General features: G+C 38.3%; 2 protein-coding genes across 2 annotated transcripts; one reads left to right on the top strand and one right to left on the bottom strand.

The window, feature by feature from the left end:
- Window positions 1-2,028: 2,028 nt before the first annotated feature.
- On the top strand, window positions 2,029-10,346 carry LOC134863465 (receptor for retinol uptake stra6-like). The gene is made up of 17 exons (XM_063882002.1): window positions 2,029-2,254; window positions 2,415-2,481; window positions 3,978-4,063; window positions 4,150-4,289; window positions 4,431-4,597; window positions 5,405-5,512; window positions 6,033-6,100; window positions 6,304-6,383; window positions 6,555-6,616; window positions 6,733-6,895; window positions 6,992-7,067; window positions 7,280-7,413; window positions 7,679-7,796; window positions 7,891-7,992; window positions 8,548-8,711; window positions 8,819-8,956; window positions 9,320-10,346. The coding sequence occupies exons 1-17, from the start codon at window positions 2,154-2,156 to the stop codon at window positions 9,577-9,579; spliced, it is 2,034 nt and encodes a 677-aa protein (XP_063738072.1). The 5' UTR covers window positions 2,029-2,153; the 3' UTR covers window positions 9,580-10,346.
- Window positions 10,347-10,703: 357 nt separating this feature from the next.
- On the bottom strand, window positions 10,704-16,954 carry LOC134862838 (immunoglobulin superfamily containing leucine-rich repeat protein 2-like). Its single transcript, XM_063880935.1, has 2 exons — window positions 16,772-16,954; window positions 10,704-15,072 (listed from the first exon to the last, which is right to left on the bottom strand). The coding sequence occupies exon 2, from the start codon at window positions 15,067-15,069 to the stop codon at window positions 12,940-12,942; it is 2,130 nt and encodes a 709-aa protein (XP_063737005.1). The 5' UTR covers window positions 15,070-15,072; window positions 16,772-16,954; the 3' UTR covers window positions 10,704-12,939.
- Between the last annotated feature and the right edge of the window lie 5,579 nt (window positions 16,955-22,533).

Genomic DNA, 22,533 nt, shown 5'->3' with positions numbered 1-22,533 from the left:
AAAAATGAAGCATTACGATGTACTTTTCTCTATCCTCACATGTCACTTCTAGAGCCAAGACTACCAAGATGCCAACAGCCTTACATTGGCTCCTAATGGCCAAAAAAGCTGGAGCTAGGGTTGCTGGGACCAGTTAGGGGATTATCGAAGTCATTGTGATTTCTCCTCTGGGAACCATGTTTCAAAAACAAAACGTCAAGGCAATCCATCTGAACCAAAGAGGTGGAGAAAATGACAAAAATGGCAAAAAATTACACAGAAGTAAAAAAAAAAAAGAAGCATCAATTAGAAAAGGACCGACTGTTTCCTGTTTTCCTCTTGATCTGCTGAGGATATTCAGATGGTACACCTGCATAGTGACAGTATAATAATATAATGGAAACAAAGTGTTCTCTACTTTAAAATGAGTTGTGAAGCAGACGGTTCTGGCTGTAGCGATTGTTGGTGTTGCTCAATGAAATGTCAGTCTGATAAGAGACGTCACTCAATATTACTTTACCCCCTGATTCAAACACATTAAAGACATCAGAGGAGCACAGCTGCACACATAAAGGTTTCTTTCATTTTGTAAGCGATTATTTCAAGTGAAATCTTAACTGACGGATCTGGGAAAGAGCTTTGCTTTGCTTTTTAAGTGGTACTAGCTTTAAGAGCCTCCAGCACATTTGTATGCATTTCATTGGTGGCTTTTTATGTATAAATAGCAGCAGTTGAGGCCCTCAATCAGAAAATCCTGAGATCAGATCAGTTGGCCTCTGTGGCCTCTGTCATATGAGTCAGCTCACACATCAAGATTAAGAACCTTTCAAATCTCAAATGTGATACCTCTTATTTACAGAAAACTGTGGTCGGAAAAGTGTCAAATTACTGAAAATGTACCTTAAAATAATCTTCAAGATGCAAGTGAAGAACAAAATGTAATGGAATCAATGAATCTATCTTTATGCTCCAGTTTTAAAAGGTTGAAGGTCTGTGTACTTTGTTTTCCAGGTGACCAGTAAATCTGCCCCTTTATGCCCTATATGTTTTTTCTTGATATCACACAAATAAAACATTAGTTTGGAGTGAATCTAATCTGAAGTCTTACCTCACGTGTCAAACCATCCACATTCTCATTCTGGCCTTTCCTAAGCTCTCGTCACACAAAGGTTGCCCCTGTTTAAATCAAAGATTTTCATCTTATTATAAGATTAGTCTCTGTAGTAACAGGCGGAGGGAGGCAAACAGGTTGAAACCACGTTGCATTTCCTAATCTTACCAAGAGTGCTTTATTTCAACATGAAAACAACACACATAAAATTCAAATGTTTCAAACATCATACTGGTGATTGAAGAACATTAATGAAATGTGTTTTTAACTTAACGTTTGGGTAGTTTGGTGTTTGAATTCATCAGCAAAAACAGGAAAATGTCAGAGAGAAAGGTTTAATTTGAATAGACACAATATACATGACATTGATGCATTAACTAAAACTTTCTTAGATTAAATCTATTTAAATAAGGCTGCAATTAGTGATATATAATCTGCAGACACATTTTGTATCTATTAATGCATTAAATGTTTGGTTTGTAAAAGAGAAAAGTGCCATCACAATGAATGAGAGCACAAATGGACACATTTATCACAACTAAAAAGGACATAAATAAAACAATTGAATCCTAACATAATATGTAAAATAATATGGTGTTTAAGCATGAGCAATAGTTTACTGGAAATTATCCAAATGAGTGCCTATTCAGTTGGTTTCAATTGACTAATCAAAGCTGTCAAAAAGTAGAAGGCAAGGATTTGATCATATTGAAGTTGAATTACAAAACCAGGATCATAAAGATTCACTTTCCTATCAAAGAAAATCAATATAACTTTAAAAAATCCCCAGAAGTCTTTTTCCTCTTCCACCTTTCTATTACAAACTGTATTGTTGAGCCTCTCTCTCTCCATTTACTCCCCTCTTTGCAGTTGTTAATCTGCTGGGTTGAGCTCTCTGTTGAACTGGAATGTTTCTGGGTGTTTTGTCCAAACTGTCCCGACACGTTTCAGCACCAGTAGGTCGCTGAGCGAGGGTATCTGGCTGAAGGAGGAGGATCCCTAGTCTTCTGGATCTTGAATCATCCCACTGCATGCACCCTGTTTGACTCGACTAACAGCAGCCATGAATAACAGCAAGGTGGAATTTGAGCCTTTTGAATATTCTTATTATGATTATTCAGACTGGTACTCAAACAACGCAGAGCCAACCCAACCACCCAAAGAGTGAGTATAAAACCTGAAGATAATTAAGTCAGAGCTGATGTGTCAAGTGATTTACTTGTAATCGCTCTCAATTGTAACATTTTCAGAGATTTAATCATATAAATGTAACTCCTTAATTCAGCTTTTCCTTTATATCAATGTGTGTTGCCTTTTTCATCAGAGTTATTTTGCCATGTGACCCTACAGCGGACGACCAGCTCTTCCACATATGCGTGCTCTCCGTATCTGTAAGTATATTGCATATGTGTTTAGTGCAGGGGTGCCCAAACTACAGCCCGGGGGCCAAATGTGGCCCGCAGGCCATTTTGAATCGGCCCTCAGCAAATTCTAAAAGTATAATGGAATATGGCCCACAAATTAAACTGTTGCTTGTCTTATATTGTACTTCTCAAATATATATGTTCAAATATATGACACAGTATTTATGTGTTAATGAGCCCAATTTTCAAATAATTTCAGTCAACAAATCTTAGTTGATAAAAAAAAAAGCCCAATAACTTATTTCTATAATAAGCTTGAAATTGAGCCTTCATATTTACTCCTATTATAAGCAATCTGAGGCTTCTGTTTTAAGGAATGAGCTGCCAACAAAAATAAATGAAACCCTAAAGACAGACGGGATGTAGGTTGTTTTTTCCTTAAACCATTTGAAAGTATCGCGCATTATTCACCCACCTTTGATTTGTTTTGCTAGCTTATAACTTAACTTATAAGGCAATATTCAACTCGATGTGGTCCAGATCTCCGTATATTTTTCTGTGTGTGGCCCTCGGTGAAAAAAGTTTGGACACCCCTGGTTTAGTGTATTCCTAACCATTTAGCGTTGTGACCCTTTATAGCCAAGTAATGTCAATTAAATAACTATAGAAATATACAGTTAAAAAAGAAATATCAAAATAAGAAAGGAAAACACACCATAGTTTGCCCATAATGTATTTCACAGATAATGAGATGTTGTATTAGCAACACGTTAGCCACAGACAGCTAGCAAAGTGGCTAGCTCTGCTCTGGTAGCACAAACATTCAATAAGCAAACCTTAAAACAACTCTAGAAAACAAAGAGGCTTTGTTCTAAAGTTTTTCCCTCCTTCATCCTTCCTTTGATTCAGGCAGACCTTTCATTTAATGATGTTTGCCATTTCTTGTTCTCAGCCAATTAGAAGGAAACTTTAGCCTACCTCGGTCAGAGTATTTCTCATACTGTAGCCTACACACAGAACAGAAATTGACCGATTTCACTGTTCAGCAAATAATGTGGAATACTGGGTCACTGCAGTAGAAATAACAAGACGTCTTAGTCTGAAGTATTTTCTTTGCAAAATAAGTTTCTAATGCACATCTTCATGCCTGATTGGCCGCTTTATTACAACTTTCAAATGCATTTTCAAAGCTGCTTTGCTTTGTTATTTCTTGAAGTTGATTTAATGAGATACTGTAGCCGGCAAAAGCTATACATAGCACAAATTAAAAAGAAACACAAAAATGTTCACATTATGTACCTAAGGAGGTACAATACAGCATGAGGTAGTGCGGTGGTTTTGAGAAAGTGAAACCACAAGTCATAGTAGATTTTGACCAATCAGCTGGTGGCTTTCCAGACGACATTTAGCAGTAGAAAATGAAGAAAAATGTTTTAAGTAAAGAGGTTATCCAGTGTTAGACTAAAGCACATGTTTTTATTCAAGCATTATAAGGTCTTGATGAATTGTGTGTGTCCCTGTAGCTGGTGGTCGTGTTAATCCTGGCAGCTCTCTCCAGGAAAAACAAATTCTGCCAAGGATTCACAAGAGGATCCTCCTCCATCTTCAGGTGAATTGTGAAGTCTAGACATAAATAAGACTTTAGGCTGTAGGTTTTGTCTACTTTTATGTAAATATTTCTGTTTGATCACACAGTCCTGCCAACTTCCTGGACCAGACTCAGCACAAAGGCCTGGTCATGGCTGTGTTTGGGCTGTTGTTCAGCAAGCTGTCAATGCTGGTGATCGCCCCGGACCCTCTGCCTTTCTTCAAAGATACTCCACAGGAGATGAAAGGTGAACTTTTTTATGTTTGACTTAAAGCAATTAGAACAAGACTTTGCTCCGACTTTTTTTGTTCGTTCAATACTGAGTAACCCATGGGAGGCAACGCATCAGGGAATAATACATCCTCTTCTTATGTCCCTTGATTTTCAGAGTACATGAAGGTAATTGCCATCTTCTACTACCCCATCCTGTATTATCCTCTGATGGTCTGTTGCACTCTGCAGCACAAAGCAGGTTATGTGTTCGGGACGGTCCTCTCCTTCGGTCATTTCGCGGTCCTTGTATGGCAGAAGTTCGACTGTCCAAAGACTCCAGAGGTGAGACCCCAACAACAACATATTCTTTTTTTCAACACACTCATAAATTGTATAACTGGACCGAAATTTCTGCCAGAGACTAACCCGGTGAATTTAAGGGCTTTCATTACATTGATTAACAAATTGAAATAAAATCCAATATTGCCACAAAGCAGTGCAGCCCCTTGATTTCCAAAATGACTTATTACAACCAGAGCTGTTGTAGTTATAGCTACACCTCTGATGTTTGCAACTTTACATAATCTCCCGTTTTTTAAGGTCCCCTCTAATACACATCCAATTATAAAAAATGTAAACAAACGTATGCTAAACTCAAGTTTTCAAATTGCATTAGTTGATTTCGAGGTCCACTTTGGGCATCAGGCTAAGCTTTAAACACAGCTGATGGCTGTAAAGAGTATTTATATTATCTTATCTTATAGTTAGACATAGCAAACAGTAACCTTTTAACACACCACACAAACACACTTCTTTTTTGCTCTATTTACCTTTTGCTCTATATATTTACCTTTTGCTCTATATACCTTTCACAGTGAAAAACACCTTTAGTAAGAGCTTGGAGACTAAAACCAAATAATAAAATTGCAGTTTGTCAATTATTACAAGACACTAAAACTGAGTCTGGTGATATGCATTTGAAGTGACAGTGCTATAAGCAGAATAACTTTCAGGTTTGACTTTAAATGTAAAATACTGTTTATATAAAATATTGATGAGCCTTCTGCAGCTTTAATCTTTTCTATAAAAGAAAAGATTAACTGGATCTCATCTCTCAAGAACAAACTCTCTTTATTTTCCTCCTTACAGATCTATAAATACTACGCTTTGCTTGCAAGTCTGCCTCAGTTGGCCTGCCTCGCCTATATCTGTGTCCAGTTTATTTTGCTCCTCGTCAAAGGACCAAAGACTGACGAGGTGAGAACAAATTCTGACAATACAAAAAAAAAATGTTGTCCAGGTAAACATTTGACTGCCCTGTGATATATGTGTATCCTACATGTGAAAATGCCAACATGTAAAATAATCTCAGACTCTCTCTGGTGAAACTGAGGAAGAAACCTGAATTTCAACAATGTAAAACATAACCGTGATTACTGTAAGCAGCTTGAGTGGAACATGGTGGGTTTTACTCAGCATCCTTGAGCAGATTATGACGAGGGTTGTGATATTTTCTCCCTTTCAAACTTAGAAATACAACAGAGTTTTTGTTTTAACAATGGCTTTAATCTCTCTGCAGTTTAAAAGGGAAATTCTTGTGGCATGAATAAAATCAAAGACCAGCCCTTTCGGGGGCATCAGTTTTTATTCTTGTTAAAGACTAATTGTTAAAGTTTATACGTTAAGCTAACTTTTATAATGTTTTCAACAGAGGAAACCAGACAGTGTTTTTCATCTTAAAATTGTGATCATTTCATTACAATGTGTTTGTTCACAGGACCTTGACAGCAGCTATTACACCGACTATGTGAAATCCCTTCTAAAAAAGAAGACCTCAAATGCCAGGTAAATAGAGATGAAGCAGACATCAATTAACCAATATCCAAGGTTTTTTTCTTATAAATGTACAACTTAATTCTCAGAAAATATACATTTCTTCCTGGAATCCCTCCCCCATCTCCTTAATTGTATTTGTTTTACTCACCATAATAGCCATAATACGCCATCTTCAAAATTAGGTACATTTTATCTCTATGTTTATATTGTAGCTCTTCATCTGCGGACAAACCAACACTGGTAGAGAGAATACTGAAGGTGCCGAAGAGTTATGTTTACATGCCAGAAAAAGGTGTGTACACCCTTACAAGAAGAGCTTCTATTTTTCACGTTGGCCATTTTCTATTTAAGTCATACTCAGTTGTAAGTTGACACCATCATTTAAAGAGTTTTCCTATAATGATTCTAAAATGGCTGTAACTGAAATAAGCTCAACTGTGACAGAAGTTATATTGTCTTTCAGTTTTTAGATTTCCACTAAAACTGGCCGTATCAGCATGTGTCGCCCTTGTGGCGATATACCATGTAAGTTTTCCATAGACCAACATCATGACCTTTCCTCTTAAACATAATAAAGCTTTGCTGTTTGCTTTGCTGGCGCATGACTTAAAAGTGTGTAAGGGAATGTGTTTATCTTTCAGGTTGCATTGTTGTTGGTGGTCCTGGTGGTCCCCACTCTTCACATAGTCCGTGCTGGTATTGATGAAAACATTGCCTTTCTGTTACTCGGGTTTGGGATTGTTCTGTCAGACGACAGGATGGAGGTCGTCCAAATTGTAATCTTTTATACTTGGTTACTGGAAGGTATGTTGTGCCTCTTTTTTAGGCATTTCTTGGAGTTTATTGTTGTACAATTAAGCAACTAATTCCGTTTTTGTTTTCCACCATGTTGTTTGTCAGTGTGCTACCTCTGTGCAATGACCCTCTCTTGTCTGGTCAGTCTTGTCATGCTCATGAGGTCCATGATACTTCACAGGTACGTGCACTAAAACCTTGGGGTTTATCCATTAACATTAACATTGTAAATTATTTTAGGAGGAATATAAACAGCGGTTTCGTGGGTATTTACAATAGCCCTGTGTTAATTTGACCCATGCATCCATCCATACCCAAAACGTTACACTTGAGATGAAATTCTCATGTCTTCTGGTCTTGACCTTATTTATTACATGCTTTACATTTTTTTAGGTCAAACCTGAAAGGATTGTATAAGGGAGACGTTTACAGCATTTATAACAGCCAGAAGACCATCCGTCCTTCTAAACCTGGCATTGTCTGCTGGATGGGTTTGACAGGATACCAGGCTGCGATCGTCTGCCTCGGTAAAGCTCAAAAACACATAAACAACATCACTGATTTTCACTTTATTGAAGGAAAACGCTTGTCGGTGTGCTGCCTCAAATACTCACTAGAGCACCAAATCTTGATTCATCCACATTTACTCAACGTATATTAGTAAAAATCTTCAGGAACAAACACGGGTGATAAGTTGGATGTTATGCAAAGACAGTCTTTGGTCTTCAATGCTTTGAAAATGAATTTTGGATATGGGTCTTATAATGGCCTGTTTCTGTGTTTTGTTGACAGGTATGGTTATTCAGACGGTAGTGTTTTTCATCTGCTTCTTGTTCTTGGTGTTTTTGATCATTATCCCTGTTTTTTACGGTCGTAATATCATCGCTTTTGAAATTGCGGGAAAGTCATGGTGAGTTGGCAACATTTCTCCGTTTAAATGTTATCATTAATGATCAAAACATTGATTACTTTTAACTTCTATATTTTCATTTGATCTGTCTCAGGCCGGGTTGGGTAACACTGATCCTGGTTACTGTGCTTCAACATGTGACTGCTAAGTTTGCGTTCATCAAAAAAGATGCTGGTACAAGAGACTTGAACAACAGGTATGTGAAGCTTGTTGATGAAGTATATACACTATGTTGATTAAGCAATTGACGGTGGAAATGGATAGGACCATTTTCTTTGGCTAGACCCAGTCTGATTGTTATAGTTTCTAATCAAAGCCTCTAGGAAGTGTGCCAGACATTGAAATACATTTATTTAGAGGCCAAACAGTGGTACTAGAACTTCTATGTCAGTCTGTGACTTTATTGGGCCCTACCCTAATTCCAATCATTAGGTCCTGAAAGTTTTAAAATGTTGCGAGGTTTAGCAAAAATGCAAGTGCGCATGCTCAGTAGGCCCTAATAATCCAGATGATCTGGATATTTTGGTTCACTGGGCAACTTTCAAAGGAATGAACGGGGACAAACCTCCAACACTGTATCCAGTTCTCTTAATACATCCATGTTCTGACCAGGTCTTAATAGAGGAAACGTCTTATTCTGGAATCTTGTGTCACATCCACATTGTTGAAATTAGTGTTCCCCTTTACCTGTATAAAGAACATAAAGGCAACCGTCTTGATGTTTTCTGAATTTGCTCGGGGGTATTTGCAGAGAGAGTTTGTTCCTCTTGACTTACCTGCTGTTCCTGATCAACATCATGATGGGACTGGTAGCTGCAATTTGGAGAATGGTGATAACAGCTTTGTACAACATCATCCATCTCGGCCGTATTGATATCAGTCTGCTTCACCGAACTGCAGAGTCTTACGACCCAGGTATCATCTTTAATTATTTTTTTTTACAGTTTGAGTGATTTGAAAATAACGATTAACAATTGTCTGACAGCTTTAAGCCACACTCTGTAATCTTTCATGCATTCCAGCCTACCGACACTACGCCCATTTCCTGAAGGTGGAGGTCAGCCAGTCACACCCGGTGATGAAGGCTTTCTGTGGCCTGCTTCTGGACATGATGGTGGAGGGAGGCAGAGCTGGACAGAAAATAAGGGACGCAGAGGAAGGTAGGGACCTTGAACAAACAGACACACATATATAATACAAACCCTCTTCTACCCAACATTTACCCCCTTTGTTACTTAAATTATTCAATGAATGCTTTAATGCTCGGGCAAGTCATTCTATACTCCTGACAAAGGACAAAGACCCCTAAACCTCTTTTCTAGATTTAAATTCAGAATTGCTAGCCAAGATTTTAGATATTCACATTGACAGGGATAGGGGTTAGGGATAGGGTCAGTGCTTCCAACAATACTATTTTGGGATCAAATAAGGTTTTATAAAAATGAAAATGAGTTTGTCAATAATCAACATTCATATCAAGCAGCAGAGGCATGAAACTAAGATCTGCCTGTCCATGCGTTCAGGGATTCAGGAGAACAGGCCAAACAAGGCTACAAGCCGTCGGAGGATTCACTGTCGCTGGCAACTGGTGTACACACTGGTCAACAACCCATCCCTGCTGGGTTCCAGGAAGCACTTCCAAACACTGCAGACCTCTGAGGGCATCCTGAATGGAACCCCCAACCGCACATCCAATAAAGGCAGCAGGAGAGAGGCTGCTACTCCTGCCACTGAGCCAGTCCAGTCAACTGAGGCATCAACAAACCGAGATAAAACTGAATGAATTACCTTTATCTGTACAGTGTGGTCGGCAGCACACTTCAGGCAAAATTGAATTAGGCAAGTATGCCGCTAAATAAAGACACATGTCATCAAGGGCTCTATACAATAGTTTGACCTGTATATAAATAAATAGAAAGAAATTCCCCAAAAAACAGTGAAAATAATATGAATGACAAAATGACTATACTGTATTGTGTTGCTTGTACAGTACTGTTGAGGCCTTTTAGTAATTCATTATGGACATGCACAATGTTCAGGGCTGATAATAGGCAGGGAGTAAATAAAACAACACATTTTGGCTCCGGTTATGTCTTCCTGTTCTGCTTATATATCCCCCTGATTGCTACACACTTGCCCTTTAAAGATAAGTAAGGAACATTTCTAAAACTGCTTTTTCATTTTAGTTGCTTGTTAGTTTTTTTTTTCAGTTTCATTTTGAACGATGACGTTCTATATTAACCTTTGCAGCATATGCTACTTAATGACTGTTCATTTTAACATCTTATTATAATTTGTCAGAAGTTTGTGTGTAAAGCAATTTCTACTATAGCATAATTATAATGGGATGAATAATGACAGGTTTTGACGTTAAACACATAGCATTTTTCAAATTGACTGACTATACTTTTCTGTTACATTTTCTACATTCTATTTTAATGCATGTACGCAAATAGTCTGTTTTTGTTAACTCCTTGATCTGCAACAGAAAGTACAGAACGTGTGACTTCATCTTTATTCCTTTTAAAATTAAAATGATGTGTTTATTCATCGATGTGTATTGCTTTATTATTTAATCGTTTGAAGCGTGTCTGTTTTTTTCAGAAAGCTGTGTAAGAATTGATTATTTTACTAGGGGTTTTGCTTTTACACAGCCCTCTTTTTGCTTTCCCAATATTTTGAGATGAATTGGTTTATTACTTGACCTATTTATCCTTGCTTTCATTTTTATTCAATGTATTATCCGATCCAAAAAAACTAATGGATTGATTGAACCTCATTCAAAGCATATGCCAACTAATTAAGTGTTGTTTTATAGAATATATAGTGATTATTTTTAAAACCATAGGTTCTGAGGGAAAGAGAGACTGAGGGATGAGCAATCATTCAGTATTCCTTTGTCAAAACTTTATTGAGGCACAGTTAGTGGAGAGTTAGCAAGGATATTGAAACACTTTGGTAAATCCTATTAATACATTTATTACAGGGGTATAAAACAAATTAAGACAAATACAGGCCTAAAGTTACTTTCAAGTCAAGAATATTTACCCAAGACGCAGCATACAGGACAACAGACAGCATGCAGGTCTCCTAACACAATACTGTTGGAAATACGACAAGATGGACACATGACCGAGGTACAACAAGGCATAACTTCACAGAGGCTCGTACTGTTACACCCGCAGTACATTTGGAGGATAATATCGATTGTCCACATTTGACCATGCAACAAAGAGAGCTTTTTATTAACACTAAGTTTTATTTAACATGAACAGTTTTCTTCATAGGACTTGCTCACAGTACAACTGAAAAGCTCATAGCTGTGGGACACAATGTGTTTCTCCTTGAAACAACACAGGTTTTCTAAACGCCTAAACTCTCATGAGAAGATTCAAACTGGGGAAGGGAGTTATTTTTGGCATTATTGGACAAATAATTCATCACAAGCTTTTAGCACGTTTGAATCCATGTTGTACCCCAGGATAGGCAGAATTTGAAAAAGAACCATATACTTGCCAATAGTTTAGCATGTTGTTAACCATTGCCGTTAATGGCTGTATCAAAGGAGTAAGTTCACACAGAAGGCTAAACTATAAGCTAATTTTCTCTGCAACTCTTCACCTACAGTATATCGTCACTCTGTTTTTGATCAACTTGTGTTCCTTTTTTGGTTTGTTTTGCAATGCAGGCAATTGTTGCCAATTCTGGCATAGCAACTTTTCCCCTTCTTTACAGCCTTTACTGAAGCAATGGGAACAAATAGCTTTTTGAAATGACCTTTGATTGGCCCAAGTCCTTTGTCATGGGCTGGATTTAATCAAGCCTGAATACAGGACAAAAAGCTTTCCTTATTATCCTACCTGAGTTACAATATGCTAAAGCTTATAATAGAATATATCCAATGAAGCTAAAAACAAATCCTCTCCAAACTACTGCACTTATTATATGACAGAATGTAGAATATTGATATACTGAATGTTAGTTACAGTTAGCCCATTTACTACTGCCTAAATCTAGTTGACATCAGTTTGAAATGCATTATATTTAAGACACAAGCTTTGTTACATTTGTACACTCTGAAGAAAGTCCTCATCCTGGTACCATGTTGGCAGCAATCAGAGGTTTTTCATTTATAATGACACATTTTGTAAGATTTCCATTCCTTCCTTAAGGGTTTGGCTCAGATGAGAAAAACTGTTCAGGGTTTTGGTCTTCAAGAACATTTAGTCAAATTCATTTAACACAATTAAACAGATAAGCCTTTATGTTTACTTATACACATGTTTATTATTACATGTCTGTTGAATACTCTATTCTGATTGGTCGATTGTGGCATTTTACAGACTGTTATTTCTTTATTGCAGGCTGCTGCTATAAATAACAGACCATCGTTATGGACGAGTTCTGATCTCGTAACACAGCAACTACACTATTTCTTAAAGCAAATCAATACACCTTTTAAACTCTATAAAAATCAATTTGAATTCAATGTTTTGCATCAAGATAGTGATGTGCTCAGCAGGATAATGTACAGTGAGAAGGTAATTATTGCAAAAATGAAAAAATAATTTGTTATCTCGTACTCAGAACTCTGAACCTCCTCTTTTTCTATTATCAATTGAGATATATAAAGCAGATTTTACAGATATTTTACAAAAAAAAACAGGATTTCTTACTATTGCAATTCCTTAAAAACACAACATATCTTGTTCATGCTTCAGATGATTGTCTATCACTATTTGTATTTTGGCAAAGCTCTGGATCCAGACACTTTATGGAAGTTGAAATAAGTTGCCTACTTTGAAAGAACGGAACAACAAGACGTGATATTTCCAGCTACAAAAAAAATATGGGCCAGTATCTAGTTCAGCTTGTACTAAAATGTTTGTCTGGAAAACATCCCCCTGATAAGACAACATAAAATAAGATAATCCTTTATTAGATAGAGCCTTGAATCTGGAAGCCTCTGTAGTGACTGAATGATGCAGCTCTGCAAGTAAAACAAGTACATTGAGTCTTTTCCGACAAAGCAAAATGTCTGTGCTGCCTTTGCAAGGCTAAAGCTAATTAAAACCTTTGGCATAAACTAATAATAAAAATGCTGTTTACCAAAAGGCAAAATAATTCAATAACATAATAACAATTACTGGTTTGGATAACTGTAGTTGCTTGTGATATTTACTGCTTCAGCTCCCAAAGGTAACCTATCACTAAACTCAGACCCAACCTCACAGTTGTCTAAATTCCCCCTGCACTGAGACAGAGAAAAGGACTCGGTCATCACACTTTCTTCTGTATCAGCCTCTTTGTCCCCGTCTCCGCTCTCCGTTTCCCCCTCCTCTTCGTCCAGCTGGCTTCCATTAATCTTCCTCCGTGACTCGGTTTGAGATGCCCTGAAGTTAGGGGCGAGGTTCCTCTCCATGTGATACTGGTCTTTTGCCTTCAGGATCAGCTTGTAGGTCTTGCTGCGGTATTTGTACACCAGGTGGAAGCATGTCGCTCCAAGGAGAGGCACTGTGGACACTGTCAGGAGGCAGATGCTGACGGAGATGATGATGAGCAGGTTAGGCACCCTCCTCCTGGTGCTGAACAGAACCTGGACCTCACAATCCTCCCCTCTGTAGGTCAGACACAGGGAGTAGTTTGTGTCGGGACGTAAACCACTGAACAGATACGTGTAGATGCCGTCTTTGATTCTCGACCACTGCACGGCCGAGTGTTTGAGATCAGCAGCAACGCACAGATACAAGCCATTTGAGTAGACTGTTTTACCAGCAGCAGAAAGGCCATGATGCTTTTCACTGACATTGTGGAAACTCTCATTAGACATTGGGGCGGTGTTGGGGGATTGGTTGATGTCTCTCGGTATGAGAAGAGGATTGAGTCGCACTGCTGCTTCTGTTTCCGACACTCCTAATGCAATGACTCCAAAGTCAAATGTGTACTGCTTGATATCTTCCACACTCCCATTAAAGACATGACTAGAAATGTATCTTGTGTTAGCAGTCAAGCCACATTTACTAGCATGTGATGGGGACGTTGTTGACTCCTCAGAAGACTTGATCTCCACAGTGGGTGGGAAAGTAGGTACTACTTTAATGAAGTCTTTTCTCTTGATATGCACAGAATCCAAAAACAATGGTTTGCCTGTTATGTGGCGTATAGCTGGGTGCGTTTTAGTAAAAACTGGTGTTGTGGTAATAAGTTTAGTTGGTGTTGGTTTAGGAAAAGCCACCACGTCCACTGACATCAAAGCCTCGCTTCTTCCAAACTCATTTGTGGCAGAGCAGCTGTAGTTCCCGCCATCTTCTTTCCTGATGTGTGAAATGATAAGAGTGCCATTGTTAAAGACTTTGACAGGATTATAGGACAGCATGGAGTCCTCCTTTGATTCTGCTGAGTCATCCTCAGTGAAGGACAAAACCAACTCTTGCCTCTGGCTTTTGCTTTGAATATTCCACATGACCAGAGGCTTTGGATTTCCTGTGAACTCACAAGTCAAGACTAACGCAACGCCCTCGTAGAAAGTCTTGTTGTGAACATTTGGCTTGATTCTTAATGTTACATTCGGGCTTGTGCACTTTGACTCAGGCAACTTTCCAATCACTTCCCCTCTAAGTTTGGGTGGAGTTGCACAAGTGATTAAATTCTGCTCCGGTACCGTGATCATAGCCTTTGAAATCCAGTCTCTGAGCCAGTCGAGGGAGCAGGTGCATGCAAAAGGATTTTTATAAATCTGCAAGTAGGACAAAGACACCAAACCATCAAACGTCCCATCAATTATCGTCATAAAATTGTTGTTGTTGAGTCGGAGTGAATTCAGGTCTTTGAGGTTGGAGAAGGCATCCCTCGGCAGGTGGACCATCTTGTTGTGGTTCATCTTCAGCAGCTGCAGGCCTGTGAGGTTCTGCAGATCCTCCCAAGGGAAGTCTACGATTCGATTGTGGCTGATGTCAAAGTTACGCAGATGAACCAAAGGCTCGAGAGTCCCTTCTTCGATTGTGACGATCTCATTGTTGGCCATCCACAGCGACGTCACCCGAGTGACATTGTCAAAGCTCCCCAACGGTATCACACTGATCTTGTTAGCGGACAGACTCACAGTCGTCACATTAGCAGGCAAACCGTCTGGTACCTCAGTCAAGTCTTTGTAGGAGCATACAGCAAAGTGGCAGCCATATTTATCTGTGCAGGTACAGAGTTCAGGGCATCCGAGTCCAGTGGTAAACACAGTGGTGATCCACAAAGTGAAAAGGATACCTGCAGCAGCCATTTTCTGTAAAAAAAGAAAAAGGTATCACAGTCCATGTTTCAATCATTGATGAATCTATTTAGCAAATATAATACAACATGATTAAAGAAAAATACTGTAGGAATTTAAAAGATACAGGTTTCGGCATTAAGAAACTAGGCACAGAAACAAATACTAGCTCTGCTTCAGCCCTTGAAAATGACAAAGCAGAAAATGGAGCCTGATGTTTTCATTTTCAGAGGCAAATTCATTGTCCTTTAGAGAATCTCCAATTAATATCTTGAACAGACTGAAGGCTGTGTAAATGATAATAACATGAACAGCTGATTCACAGTGCTAGAGCCTCATTCAAGACAGTGAACCAAAAAAAGGGAGCTCAAGTTTCAAAGCTCATCCTGTAACCAGGTCATGGTCTACTTTTTAGGATTTTTGAACTGGCAAACTGAATAGAAAATAAAGACAAATTAAAGAAAAACCTTCAAGTTTACAGTTCTCCCTTCTGGACTAGTCACAAAGAGAATGCTGCTCTTTCACTTGAATGGGGTGTTGTACCATCTAGTTCTGATATAATTAAAAAGCTTTTAAGATGTTTCATCGTCATAGGCTGAAAAATGTGCTCTAAATGGAATTGTGAGTTCACTGATATTGGTTTCTTAATGAAGAAGACTTCTTATTATCAGTGCAGCCTCAGTTTCTTAGTGGTAGATTAAAATACATGCACACTAGACAATAATTTAGGTTGTTTTCTTCACCACTGCCTCTAATATTGATGCCTCCACTGATTATATAATCTTACTTACACGCATTATCCAGAGTAACAAGCCATTTTGTATGTTAAAGATTTGGCTGTAATCTCTATTTATCCAAATATTAAATTCTGTGGGCACTGCAAGGTACATCTCCATCTTCAATATCCCAATATAAAATAAAAAAAACTACCTGGATAGCCAGAGATAAGAATCTACAGAGCTTTGTCGGATACATCTTTTCCCTGCACAATACTGACCTGTTTAGTGGCGGACAGAGACAGAAGAGCTAGTTTTGTCAATATAATGAGTGCAGAAGCCCAACGGATGTACAAATCTGGAGCACCTCAAGAGCTCTGTGTATTCTGAAGCCCTTTGAAATGAATTTGGGCCACAGAAAAACCTGACACATCTTTAAAAGCTCATCTTTGTAGTCATTCTCCTTACGATAATATGATAGATTATGTATTTTAGATGTATTCCCGTCCTGAGTTAACATGTATTTAAGTCTGACAGAGGAAAACACCCAACTCATACCTTGTGGTTTCTAGGTAAACAGAAAAGAAAAAAAGCAATCTCACAGCTCAACGCAGAAGAGATTATGATTTTGGCTCTGAATCTTTAAACATGCTCTCGTTGATAGACTGATTTTATTGCCTGTAAATCACAGAGGACACATGTGTGCGTGCTGTATTGGCAGTTCTGCATCTGGTTTTTACCTACGCAGCAGCCTCTGGTGTTCTGTCCTTGGTGCTGATAGCCAGCCGCATGTCTGCTATGTTTGTTTACAGCTGCCTACTGCGTGGCATGCAAACCCTTTACTATTATGCTTATCTGTAAAATAATACATCATAACTGTCAATGTAATCTGACGCTGCAAGATCGAAAGTTCCTCCCCGAAAAAGACCTGACATGAATAATTGATGCGGGGAGAATAAAGGATGCAATAGGAGCCCAAAACTGAGTGACATGCTTACCTGCGTTTATGTTTTTGTTTATCTCTGCAGAAAAATCCGAACACGTCAGCCGGTGTGTGCAGTCAGAGCAGCGCAGGATACATGCTGGATTCAAGTTTGAAGATGAAGCTGAGTATGTGTGTGTGTGAGTGTGTGTCTGTGTGTCTGTCTGCGTCTACATGGTAGAAACGTGTGGTATCATCTGCCTGTGCATATGTCATTCTGAACTATCTCCCCCTCCCCTCTCTCCCCCTCCTCATAGCTCTGGACAGAACAGCATCGACGCTTCCCAAACATATTTTAAAGGGGAAACGATTATAAACATGACCGTGTGCTACAGGAGGTGAGGACTGATGTGATGTCTGACTGTCGCTTTAATAATAAAACATGCTACCAATAATTCTAAGGCAAAGTTTGCTTTATAAGTTTATACATAGGGAACTTCTGATTGTTGGGATTTAAGGAAGTCAAATTAGTCATCTCTGCTGCAGGCTAGAAGCTAAACTAGGCTATACTATGATAGGATTGCATTATGGGTAATAAAGGCAGCATGGTTGAAAAAAAGCATACTCTTCATTGTTTTTCATCAACTTAAATGCATGTTTAACGAGATCTCTACTATTTTAGGTTAGGCTATTATTTTAAGTAGAGACAAACATAATAGCGTGTGTTTTTAAGGCACATGTTTTAATGTTAAAGGGTTAGTAGTAGTACTGTGATTCGGTATTGCACTTCTATAATATTGGCTTTCAAGTGACAGATTAAACAAAAGTATGCTTAAAAATTAAGCAGCAGGTATTTCTACTTTGAGTCTCTATTTGAAAAAACTGAAACATTGATTTTAATTAAATGTATTATGTAAACAAAATTCACATAACTGTATTAGATTAGTTGAAAGCAGTAATATTATGTTGCACCTATCATTCTTTATTTAAACGCAATGTTATTGCTTTCAACTTACCTTAGACAGTTAAGTGAAATTTGTTGACATAATACATTTAGTTATAGTCATCGTTTTAATCTATCTTTGTGTTTGAGGGAAAAAAGCCTGATTATAATCATTTTACTAGGGCTACTTGCATTGCAATAGGCACAAGTGATCATGTTATTCAGCCCTCACACTGGACAAAAGGTGGACCAACTATCATAGTTTTCTGCAAACTGACAAAAGAGTATACAGTTGTATTAACGTGTGAGCTTACCACCACACCAGAGGACGAACACAGAAATGTGTGAGTGCAGATGCAGTAGTGATAAAACATGAGAATCCTCAGAAGAAATCTTTATTCATTCTGTTCAGATTTAATCTAATCTTCATCATCCTTTCTGAAGTATCCCTGTGTGGAGCAGATGAATGGGAGTCGGAGGCGGTGTGTTTAATATGGAACTCCAAACTTTATTCTCCATTTAACTCGCACACAAGCACACACTTAGCAGCCTGCTACTACACAGCTATGAATGAATCACAACAGCAAAACAGAACTCTTAGGTCCCACCCACAGGTCCGTGGAGAAACACTATAACACGTGTCCCTAATTGTGTCACCACATCTGCTTCATTACAGCATGCAGGACTTGGTTTCTTCTACTCATCTTTCTTACTCCTTTACTCATTTTATGTTAAAAGGCTGTGTAACACAGTAGAGGAAAAAGAGAAAGCTTCTAAGTATTCAGATTTTTTTTTTTGTTAAAGAACAATTGGTCGTGTTGTTTTTGTATTTCAATTAAATGGGTTCATTTAGAACAGCATGGTCCCAACACATTCAAAATATGAGTTTTCATTACAGCTCTGTTCACAATGTTGCTTGCCTTCCTATTTTATTGACAGATATTTGTTTTTAATTGTATTGGCATTCCATCAATTTAACTGGCTCGTAAAACACAAAGAGTAGGCCTATGTGTAACTGAGTATCTTTAGCAATGAAACAGGTTAAATTGCAGTCAGTTTAATGCCAGTATAATGTACAAACTAATTTTGGGGTTGGACCTTTCATTTCCTGACCAAAGAGAAATGGATATGTGACCTACTATCAGGCTGAGTTTTGATCTATGTTTTGTTTTGTTAAACACTAAGTCAGATAATATATTAACAAGGAAGCATAGTGAGTTAGTAACCAACACTGTGATGCGTATAGCCAAACACTAAGTAAGTCAATATTACTAAACTTGTATCACCATTTTACATGTTTCTCATGATCCCTGATTCATCTCTTTTTATTTAATTAAGATCACATGTGTGTGTGTTTAGAGTTTTGTGTTTTGTATTGTGTTTGGTCATATATCCCTCAGAACATCATGGCATCTGAACAACTTTTACTCAACAACTTCTTATGGTCACCTATTCAGGAACGTTTTGATATCATGCCAATCATGACCTGTTCCAGGTGGGATCTCAATACACATATCACACATGGACAAAATACAGGAAAAGAAAAGAAAAGGAAAGAAAGGAAATCAATGGCTGATCCAAAAGATGGAAAACATAGAAAAATATTCAAGGCAAATGTATTAAATATGCATGGTTTATCCCTGATAGGGTGCTACTGTAATGAACCTAGGTTTCCAACAGATGGCACTACAATCATTTAAAAATATTTATACTTTTCAATTCCAGAAGCATTGCTGGAAACAAGATCCTAACTTGTTGTTATGACCACTTTAAGAATAAGCTCTTAATAAAATCACCTCGACATTTCTTTGTGTGCATGATGTTATGCTTTCTTAAAACCCAAATTATTACAAGACACAAATTAGATGAAGAGCAACTTGGAAACATATACCTTTAAGTAAAACCTGTTTTTTGTGTGTGTGTTTGGTAGAGCTAGAGTGTAATAAGGACATTAGTTGTACTGCAACTTAGAGCACTTAGCATTAACTGCTGCTCTGATGGTGACCAAATTAGTTTACAAACAAAACAAAATACCTACAGTCATCAGGGAAGCCTGCTCAATAGAAAACAAACAAAAACATATTTGTACAATTTAGCCTTTTAGGAAGCAAACTCCTGCTCCCTGCCTTCCGATGCATTTTAACCTGTCACCTGATTGTGTGTTGAATCCTCCTTTTAATACACAATTTCATCATTGTACCTTTAATCTCAATGTATTTTTTTTTACATGTCTACTCTATGCTATATTTACTTTGTTTTTTATGTCTTGTACTGTTAACTGTACTGTATGTAATATCAAATGTTCTGTTAGATGTCGACTGTGAAGCACTTTAAACTGAACTGCACTTGTATGAAAGGTGCTATACAAATAAAGGTTATTATGATTATGATTATTATTATTATTATGCTTTACTATTGAAAACACATTTACTTTTCCAGTCTACTCTGATTTGCTTGTGAGAAATACAAAATATGGGACACATTTGCAAAGGTAGCTCTCAGATGTGGAGATTCCCATAGGAGGGGGCGATACATTCTAACGAGCCAACATGTGACAGAGCAAGGGAAACTAAGCTTGTTATGTTTTCTGACCTGAGAAGCGCACCAAATTGGCTGGGTTGTCTTCTTAGTTTGTGGGACGGTATGCGCTTGATATGCTGCCTTTTAATAGCGTAGTTAAACCACCAGGGGTCAGTCTTTGCAAACCCATGTGCTGTAGAAAAACCTTGCTCCAAATTATCTGTCCCAATTCACAAACCTTCCCAATCCAAATATCTCAGGGTCACCTTAGAAATTGATATGGTAATAAAAAGTGGCTTAAACATACAACCCGCCGATATTGAGCAATTACTACATTGATGTTGTGTTGGTCTCCAACTCATGAATGCAGCTCCAATATTTGCCTTCTTCAACAAAACATCCGTGTTTTTAGCTGTTAAATGCTCAAACCTTTGTTCATCAGTTAGTGTTTAACTTTGTCTGCTGGTTGGTGCTGGGCACGGGAGTGTACGATGGGTTTATCAGAACCTTGTCATTGAAAACAGCTGCCTGCTGTTGCTCTAATCAGGGTTGATAAGAGAAGTGAGACTGAACCAAACAGTACATTTGTGGGCCATAAAACAAACCAAAAAATATGACATCAAGGACATTAAAAATAAAAAATTCTCTCTTGACTCCCCATGTTGAGTTGTGAGTTTATTCAATATCAAAACCTCCACACCCTTAGAATGCGCCTCTCTACTTTACTTATTTACTACACTTTATAGTGTAGGTGTGAGGTTTCCTGTTGTAACATCAGCCATAGCATAGCTTTGATAAAAGCTGGTATTGCATGGTTTCAATAACGCATTTCATCTACCACTTTGCTAACAGCTCTGTTAGGCTGTGTGACATTAAATATGAGTATGGTAACAGGCATTTGAATCAAAATGAGAAAACTAACATGTAAGTTAATAGTTTAATGTTTGCCATGGTTATTATTATTGCTTAGACTTTTAGCATGTTAATATAGTAATTAGTAATGCACACAGTGTAAAGCTAATGTTGATTGGATGTAGTTAGTTTGCGGTAGTGTGTCATAAATTAAAATGGTACATGGACCTGTTAGTGAGTTTAGCATTAGCATATATTTACAATATAATTTACAATGTCACTAAAAGCCACAGATTGATGATATAAAACAGTTTTAGAGAGTCTGAGGGAGTGCTTGAACTTACAAAGGCAGACACAGGTCTACAGTCAGAGTGTGCTGCTCTGCATCAGAATCCAGCCCGGGCAGAATTTGATCAAGTCATCTTCCATAATTCACACAGCCAGAAATTAAAAAGAGATCACAAATGTAAAAGCAAATTGCAGAAAGGCTGAGTCTCACCCCCCACCACCACCACCTCTCCCACTGTGTGCTCCATCCATTCCCGGGTAACTTACACCCCTCAGTAGCAATGTGATTTTGGCAGTAATGTGTTTCTATTGCTCTTCCTGTGATCCCCTGCGGTATGGCTGCACCGCTTTGTGGAGAGCTTGGAGGGCTTTGGAGAGCCTCATTTACCTCCATAATCCTCCACAGTCATCGACCTGCTAGCATGGTGTAATGCTCTCGTGCACGCACAAAAGAGAGGTAGAATAAGCATAAACAAAAGAAATGCCTTGCATATGGTCCAGTTGAGAATTAACATAGTGAAGACGCTGCATTATGCAAATGTATTATGGTTCCTCTCTGACAGTGCTGGTAAATTGGATGATGGTTTATGATGATGTAAGAGTGAGTTAAGGCACGACGGATCGGTGCGTTTAATACCTCTTTGATATGTGTCTTCCTCCTCAAGCAAGGCCCCCCCCCGCTCTCAACTCGTCCCGCTCAGAGATTCCGAATTCGCCAGCTTGCCCTTGTGACGCTTCCCACAAGCTGTTATGATTCTTGGCATTCAGGCTCAGGGAGTCAATAAGACAATAAAACTGCGTTGGATTAGTCTGTGGATGAACAGGGGACGAGGCTGACTGTAGGAGCTGGGAGTGTTAAACCTTACTAAGGGGATAAAAGGATTGGGAATGTGTTTTGGCTTCTGAGTTGCTCACCCTGCAGTCATTTTATTTAGTAAGAAACAAAAAGAGAAAAGATGGGACTTTTTTTTGTTGAGGTTTGCAATAATGAGGAGAATTAAGTATAAAGGGATCATCAGGAAGGTCAGACACTTGGGAAATAAACAAGAATTAATCCTGTTACGGTGGCTAAGGTTGAGTGAAATAAGGAGTCTGACTATTGTAGTGATACACACACACACACACACACACACACACACGACGGCGGCCTTGGCTTTGTTCTGAAGCTCTTAGCCGTTTGTCTAGTGTTACACAGGCTCCATTTACTCCTGATTGCCTGTGACTGGTGACCTCTG

The sequence above is a fragment of the Eleginops maclovinus genome, chromosome 4 (genome assembly GCF_036324505.1).
Source record: "Eleginops maclovinus isolate JMC-PN-2008 ecotype Puerto Natales chromosome 4, JC_Emac_rtc_rv5, whole genome shotgun sequence".
NCBI classification, from domain to species: Eukaryota; Metazoa; Chordata; class Actinopteri; order Perciformes; family Eleginopidae; genus Eleginops; species Eleginops maclovinus.
The sequence above is the reverse complement of the archived record's forward strand: the minus strand, read 5'-3'. Positions and strand labels throughout refer to the sequence as shown.

Excerpts from the sequence above, each read along its gene's own strand:
- LOC134863465 (XM_063882002.1), top strand. The coding sequence starts at position 2,154 with ATGAATAACAGCAAGGTGGAATTTGAGCCTTTTGAATATTCTTATTAT. Across the intron at positions 5,513-6,032 it reads AAGGACCAAAGACTGACGAG|GACCTTGACAGCAGCTATTA; the intron begins GTGAGAACAAAT and ends GTTTGTTCACAG. Across the intron at positions 6,617-6,732 it reads CCCTTGTGGCGATATACCAT|GTTGCATTGTTGTTGGTGGT; the intron begins GTAAGTTTTCCA and ends TTTATCTTTCAG.
- LOC134862838 (XM_063880935.1), bottom strand. The coding sequence starts at position 15,069 with ATGGCTGCTGCAGGTATCCTTTTCACTTTGTGGATCACCACTGTGTTT.